This window comes from Limulus polyphemus, unplaced genomic scaffold (genome assembly GCF_000517525.1).
Source record: "Limulus polyphemus unplaced genomic scaffold, Limulus_polyphemus-2.1.2 Scaffold2587, whole genome shotgun sequence".
NCBI classification, from domain to species: domain Eukaryota; kingdom Metazoa; phylum Arthropoda; class Merostomata; order Xiphosura; family Limulidae; genus Limulus; species Limulus polyphemus.
The window spans coordinates 75493-83924 of record NW_013668197.1 but is presented as its reverse complement, the minus strand read 5'-3'; the positions used below and the strand labels follow the sequence as shown (position 1 = coordinate 83924).

The window sequence follows — 8432 nt, the reverse complement described above, 5'->3', positions numbered from 1 at the left end:
AGCATTGTAAGTCCATAAACTTACTGCTATCCCTTCGAGAGAATATTGGCATAACAGTAACAGTAATAAACCAGTATAATGATAATTTTTCTTTTTTAATACAATAATGTTGTAAATGTTAAGTGTACCATACTTCAACCAAGTTATAGACATTCATACTTTCTCCATAACACAGAAAATAAGAAAAATTTCTTACACAAGGATTATGTTTCTCAGGCTCATTTCATTAAATAGTATTGGTCAGGTATTTGTTTAACTTTATGGAGTTACAATTCGAGTAATACATTTTTTTTTCAATTAATAGCTAAAAGAAAGATACCCAGCATTTTGTGATGTATATGTAACTTAGTGGTTGAAGGAACTACCATTTGGTTAGTTTTTCATGTACTAGATTTTTCAGCTGAATAGTTTGATAGTGACACATTTTTTTTATATTACCTGAATAATATTTTTATAATTAAATTTCCCCTTTAATTATTTTTTATAAAACTACAGAAGTAATGTTAAAAAATTAAAGATGTACAATTTTGAGATTGTAATACTGAAGAATCCACTGAAGTGGCTTAAATATTATGATCAGAAATTATTTTAACAGTGCCTACCTATGTAATGTGTCCCTCAAACAATAACAATATGCTAATTATTATTATTATTATATATATATATATATATATATATATAAACATACATAAATGTGTCTGAGTGTGTATATATGTGTGTATGGACTTGTTTAAATGTTATTAATGTTTGATGGAAGATAGTATACAGCTTTTTCAACTCCAATTTTTTTTTATATAGTTGAATTAACAGAAATTACAATAAACCCAGAATTAAGTTTTAGGTTAATACATTCTTTATAAAAGCAGAACCACAAGAAAATAAGTATATTATTTTAAAATATCTCTCAATCATGTCATTAGTATGAAATATTATAGGCCAACCACTGAGCAGGATTATGAATAAGTATTTTATCTATAACAGTCTGTGAAATTCCCCTGTTTAACATCGTGGGAACAACACTGAGAAGGATGTGAGAGAATCCATGACCGCCATATTTTTTCTGAAGGAAGAAAAAAAATCATTTTTTATTATTTTGAGCTTATATTGAAAGATAGTAGTAAAATAAGCAAAACAAAGCCCAATAATTTAGTTCATACAATTTTATTTTTGCAAGCTTAATTTTGTCTATTGTTAAATTTAATTTGTCCAGCTTAAAATTTCTTTGTGTGTAATACTTCACGTAAAGTTTCTGTTATTTTCCTTTTATGTATGCATTATATAGCAAATGAAAGATACAAACACTCTTTATATGGTATAGTGGTATATTCAATAAAGACAACATACAAAGATTGGTAAGTTATCCTCAATAAAAAGGAACATGTGCTTTGATAAAACTTACCTGAAAACATTTATTAATAAAATAAAATTGTGAAGTGTTTTTCTAACCATTTCACATTTTAAACAGTGATTTTGTCTTTTTATTAATGAGAAATAATTTAACCAATAAATTATTCACTATACAGTAACTTTTAATAATTAGTAACATGATGAAAAAAAAAAAACTTTACTAGTAACACTGCCAATTCAAATCTAACACTATGCTCTCACAAAACACATTGTTTTGTAGTTTTATAAACAATACACAAAAAATTATGATATATAGCAATCCTTGATTGGCCAAGCCAAAGCTCATACCTAAGTCCACTAAAAATCTGTGGAGAGACTTGAAAATTGCTGTGCATCGAAGACATCCTTCCAACTTACAGGAACTGGAGGATATCTCCGAGCAAGAGCAAGCAAAAATATCTCCAGTATACTGTGCAAAGCTTGTGGAAGGTTATCCACAACAACTTTCAGCTGTCATTGCTGCCAGAAGAGCTTCAACCAATTATTAACTGCATAATCATGTTAGGGGTTGAAGACTTTTGCAACATGTGTTTTCAAAATTTATTTGTGTTATATCACTAAAGTAAGTTTCAATGCACCTTTAGTTCTTTGTAATCATTAGAAACTGGTCTGAGATTAATATAATAAATATTTTTGGCCATTTGAGTTGTGTCTTTCTCAAGAAAATTACTAAAATTGATTAAAAGCACAGGGGGGGGTTAAGACTTTTGCAAGGCACTGTAAGTTGTTTACCAGTGATTCAAGTTCATTCCAAGAACTTTTCCCTGAAGAAACCATTGTAAAACTTCCTCAGTTCAAGATAAGCCATGCCCACTTGCAAAGTAGAAGCTAAGTAATAGTTTTAACTTGAATGGCATGCTTATAACCAATAAAATAAGTATATTTCACACTTTATGTTGTAATGAGAGCAGGAAAGTTAGGTGATATATGTATTTTACAAAGGAATGAAGCTTAGTGAACTGTTGAGAGCAGCTTCCCTAGAGCTTGCTTATTTTTGCTCGCCTTATACATATTAGTTTGATTGCAAGTTGAATTGCATTTATATTTTACTTCGTTATTTTAGTTAATTATTGGGTTTTAAAGTTCATATAAAGGTTTAATGATTATTTAAGTTTTCTAATAGTCGCTTCACTGATCAAGGGTTATAAAAATAAATAAATGCAAACGTTTTGCCATACGCTAAGGCAGACTCTCTGCCAATAATAATGTGATATTGCCCTTGGCCACCACATTGAAGTGTGCCAACATGAATAATATTAGAGAAAAAATCAAAAAGGAAAATAAAACATTAAAAATGAAAAAACTTGTGAATAGGTATACACTTAAAATTATGCATATGACCCCAAAAAAAGATACTTTCAGATTATTCAGTAACAAAATAAAAGGTAAGTACATATTTCCATTTCTTAATTTTAAACAATTCATTGTGCTATTATTGATGATAATAGCTAGAATTAGTTATATAATAGAGAAAATGGAAAATAAACAATAAACATTTACCTCAAAAAAAACTTTTATTATTCATTTAGCATGTTCTAGAGCAGCATTTCCCAAACTTTTTTGGCCATGGAACACTTTTCAGCTGAGAAAAAGCTTACGAAACACTAGACATGTGATATATTGGTGTAGAGGGTATGTTGCATGCACAGCTCCTACTAGATTTGTATATTATTCATTTATTTATTTAATCAAATTACATATTAATGAATTTTTACATTTTTATGCTTATAATATAGTTTAGGTACAAACCTCTCCACTAAGATATTATGTAGAATAGATATGGCATCTTTTATAATTCTTCTTCAATGTGAAATCAACATTATCTAATTCTAATACATAGGAAAATATTTCCTAATAAGTTATGATTGTACAAAAAGTGTTAAGTATTTCATTAAAATTTAAAATCACAATTTTCTCATGGAGCACCTATCAATCTCGGAGGGAACACCAGTATTCTGTGGAACATAGTTTGGGAAACATTGTTCTAGCGATTATGCAAGTGAAATGTAAAAACTGTAAGATAATAAAAAGTATTTTTATACTCAACATGAACTATTCAGAGTCCTAGTACAAATAACTATATTAAATAACAAACCTTGACTAGAAATAATAGAAAAATTCAAAATTAAATGTTTTATTTTTTTAAACTAAATACTTTTAGAAAAGTTCTTGTCAAATTTCAAACAATTACTAGTTTTATTGTTAGAATGAAAAATGAGGAAAGCTACATTACCTACTTGCAATACATGAAACAGGTAGTCATAGGTGTAACTCTTTCAGCACAGGCTTGGTCCCATGAACCGACCTTGTAACCATTTTGTGGTTGTTATGGTTTTCATGCCATAACGTTTAATACAGTAAGCATATCTTCATGAAATTTTGCAGATTATTAGTAAACATTACAAGGTTTCTTTAGAAAAATATCTGATTTTTTAAATAAATTTTAAGATTTCTTAAGTAATGTTCTTCTCATGTCTTTTTTTTTCTTCAAATGTTGACTATCCAACATGCAAAGTAATTTTGATTTTAAGATTAAAAATACTTTTATGCATCAGAAAATTGTAAAACTTCACATGCAAAATCTTTATAACCTACAAATAATTATTAAACATTTCTTAAGAAAAAAAACTGTATTTTATCTGTTATTTTCACCAATGAATCTCTGTACAGGTTCAGTTGATTTGACCAAAATTAGGATATAAATATAAATTATGCCTCTTTCGCTCTAGAGTGACTACAAATTATAACACAAATGTTTGGACTAAATAGCTTAAATCTCATAACATTATACATTTATATATATATTTATTATTTTTTATTATATTGACCTTTCAGCCATGCTTGGCTAACATTACAGAAGTTGCAGTGACATGCTGCACGTGTACTCATGTTACTGTATCCAAGAATATAAAACTTTACAAAGTGACCTGTCTTGGCTGTGTTTTATGGGACTAGTATTTTGTAAAATACAGACACATTTCAATTATAATACATTATATACACATTAGTACTATTTACAAATAAGTTCTTAAACTTATTTTTCTTAAAACACAGAACTAAATAAAGAAGTTTAGCAAACAATTATTTCTTCCAGTTGCGAACTTTGTACTCGTTTGCTGCTTGCCAGAGGTTGCTAAGCCTTATCACATGGAGGATGTGAAACGAAATAATATTTTTTAAAGTTTTATATATACATTTTGAAAAAAACCAAAAATCATAAATTACTATATCAATACCATAGAATTCCGCTATAATTTATCATACTTAGTAACTATGCTGTATTTGGGTCTAAAAAAATATTACATTTCGAGCTCAATAAGGACTTACCTTACCATTTGGAAGCTGCCATGAAAAGAAAGGATTTTCTGCATATACACTTTGCAAAGGCTCAGAGAACCACGTAGGGGACATTCTGAGCTTTTGATTAGTTATTCATACATCATAGACAGAAGTAGGTATACATAAAATCAACCAACACCATATAGAGTTAATATTGATAAAATAACAGATTAAATAATAAGTTTTATCCAAACAAATGTTAGATGATTATCTAAAAGGATATTGATATTATGCAAATGAAACTTGACAAATATCTGTTAAAGAAAAGTATTTTTAATCCTAAAATCAAAATTACTTTGCACATTGGATAACCAACATTCTGAAAGAAAAAAACCTCAAGCAAATCTTTAATAAAAAAATCTGAACACTTAATTTAAAAACCTGATATTTTGTGTATGAAAGCCTTGTAATATTTACTAATAATCTGCAAAATTTTGTAAAGATTTGCATATATTATCAACAATTATTGCACAATTACTCTTATGGATACTTTCAAGGTTAGAGCTGGGTGAATTCCACCCAGCCCATATTCATAGGGTTAAGGCAGTTAAGGTAATAAGGTAGTTAAATACACTGATTGAAGTATTTATATAAATATGCACAGGAATAATATCTATTTAAAAGCATAAAAAACTTACTAATCGATGTTTGGTGTGGATATCATGTGCAATAACAACCTTGTCCTCAAATCCTTCTTCCACAAGACTGTGTATGAATGAAATACGCTGAGCATCACTTGGCATATCAACTTTAGAACTCATCTGATAATGAGACACCTCAATTCCAAACAAATCAAACTCGCAGTAAGAACCCATGGAAGCAAATTCAAGCAACTTAGCTCTATCAAATATTGTACCTGTTCAAAAAATTCCAATCAATTACATAATGAAGCTGTTCAAAAGATCTAATTATATGAACATTTTGATTGTCCCCAGAAATTATACTTATAAATTTATTGTCTACAAAGCTTTGAGAACATACAAAGAAATGATATATTATTGTCACATACGGCAGTAATCAATCTTCTTTATTCATTGTAAAAGAACTATTTTAAACACCTTTAAAAAATATTTTATATTAAACCTATTAGAAAAACAAAACCCATTTTCCTACTGTGTTTTCTTTTACTAAAATATAAAAACATTAATGAAATCGACACATTTTAATAATAGAAACATTTTTGCATGTGGTAGTACTGTAATATGCGGGTATGTTATATTTTTTTTCTACTACCTTACTTTAATATGACATTTCAGCATTTGTCAAAACATCAAATGTAATTATACAATGATCACTCTCCTCCAAATGTTCCAATAGTTAAACTCTTCTGACGTGAATCACCTAAAGATATATCTATTCCTTAGTATTTTACTCCAATAAATATCTCTAAAAATAAAATCTACCATACACTGTAACTATTGCATCAGTATTCTTAGTAGTTTCAGTTTTAGTTTAATGCCAGCATTTTGATTCAGACAGTTTATATATCATTTTGATTTATGTAGTTAATATAGTACTTGTGTCATATTTAATTATTTTTAGAAGCGATATTTTATGGTAAGTTTATTTACGTAACCGTTTATGAATCATATGTTGTTTAGTTCAATTATTATGAATTAGCTGTTTTTTACAATAGTGATATTATTGCATCATGTTGCCAGAACTTGAGTTTCTCAGTTTAATTATTGCATCAGAATAATCAGTGTTGCACTGAATGTTCTAGACTTTTGTTGGAGTATAAATATGCATTGAAAATCATTATTTAGTTCCAGTTCTAGACTGCATGATCGTCAGTTTAGTGATAAAGAGTGAATAGTGGCAATTTTTAAAGTGAAATTATCACAGACTGTATTGTAACAACAGAGTAAAGAAAAATAATTGGTCTTGTGAACTGTGTTCTAAAGTAACTGAACCAACCTATGTGAACTTTGAGAAAAAAGAGAGAATTATTTAAAGCTTTGGATACAACTGTGGTAACCAACAGTGTAACAAACACATTTGTGTATATATATATATATATATATCTTCAATTAGTTTTTAGCATATTATTTTAAAACAAGCAGATTGTGTTGCTGTTTGTTTATAGTTGACATTTATCACAGAGGACCCCAGAATGAGAATGGGGTCAGGGCCAGCTGATCCAAGCTGTCCAAATTTAATGAACAGAAAGATGACACAGATTCTTTCCTGGAGATGTACGGAAGATTCCCCAAACGTCAGAAATGGGACAAAGATGATTGGGCAAGTCTGTCTCAGCCCCTTCTCACAGGAAAAAGCCTACAAGTGTATGCTGGGAAGACATCAGGAAATGCCATGGACTATGACAAGTTAATAGCAGTCTTGCTGAAGCACTATGAACTTACTGAGGAAGACTTTCACCAGAACTTCAGAGAAGTCAAACCTGACACTGGAGAAACTGTATTTGAGTTTGTGCCAAGTCTACATGATACTTCACAAGGTGGACTGACATGGCCAAGTGTGAAGATAATTTTGAAGGATTGCAAGATCTACTAATACATGAACAGTTCATGATCACGTGTTCCACTGACATGTAACTGTTCCAAAAGTGGACAAGATGATCAAGCTGGCAGAACAGTATATGAAAACCCATGGAGAGAATATAACTAGCCAGACAACAATAATTAGCCAAAATCGAAGCCAAGGGTAGCTGCCCAGAAGCAGGATACCACAGAAATCAATAGAAAAAAGGAAGAAGAAATGCTATGCTTGTCAGAAAATGGTGCACATTGAGAGTGAGAGGCAAGTTCTTCACCAAAAACCAGCAGCAGAAATCTCAACACAAAGCAGCTAGAGCTACCCACAAAGATGGTGTTGCTGCCAGAAGAAACAGAATGACGACAATTTGTCAGATTCATCACAACAAGAAAGTACTATCACAATGATTAAACAGTGCATGATTGATGATTAGCTTAAGTTAGTGAATGAATCAACAGAAATGCCAACAAACCACAGCATGGAAGTAGGTGAATGCTTTGTTAGGGGACAAGAAAATGAAAGTCCTACAACACATTGGGTGCAACAGTGAGAACCAGTTTAGTAACTGACGGCAAGGTAAATCTGTGAGTGCTGACTGATGGGACAGTGAGAAAGTTTCCCATACTAAGAATAAAAGTGGACACTCCATATTACTTGGGAGACTTTGAGGTTATGTGTATGAAGACACCTAAGAGTGAAGAAGACAGCAGACAGAATCACCACCAGCAACTTCCATTGGCCAGGGGTCATTGGAGATGTGACCAGATGCTGCAGATCATGCAACATCTGCCAAAGGACATTACATAGAGGGAAGGTGGCCAATGTGTCACTGGGAGAGATGACTCTCATAGAAAAGCTTTTCAGCAGAGTAGCTGTGAATTTGATTGGACCACTAGCACCTGTATCTGACAAGGGCAACCTATACATGCTGACAGTAGCAGACTATGTGACACATTACATAGCACTGCCAAAGATAGAGACAGAGAAGTAGCAGAATCCCTTCTGGAAGTTTTATGCAGAGTAGGCTTTCCAAAAGAAATCTTGAGGGACAAGATCGACCTAGTTTATCTCAGGACTGATGCAAGAGATGTGAAGACTCATCAGCAATTACGCAGTTCTTTATCACCCCATACAACTTCCAATGTAATGGAATTTGTGAAAGAGTCGATGGAGTCTTAAAGAATATGCTG

General features: G+C 30.8%; 1 protein-coding gene across 3 annotated transcripts in view; it reads right to left on the bottom strand.

Moving 5' to 3' along the window:
* Positions 1–835: 835 nt before the first annotated feature.
* LOC106467364 (phosphotriesterase-related protein-like) overlaps positions 836–8432 on the bottom strand; it is a 62781-nt gene continuing 55184 nt past the window's right edge. For all 3 annotated transcript variants that reach the window (XM_013927711.2, XM_022395528.1, XM_022395529.1), the window contains 2 exons: positions 5385–5602; positions 836–1060 (listed from right to left, as the gene is read on the bottom strand). In XM_013927711.2, coding sequence (XP_013783165.1) covers positions 917–1060; positions 5385–5602 — 362 coding nt within the window. In that variant the 3' untranslated portion in view covers positions 836–916. The remainder of the gene's footprint in view (positions 1061–5384; positions 5603–8432) is intronic.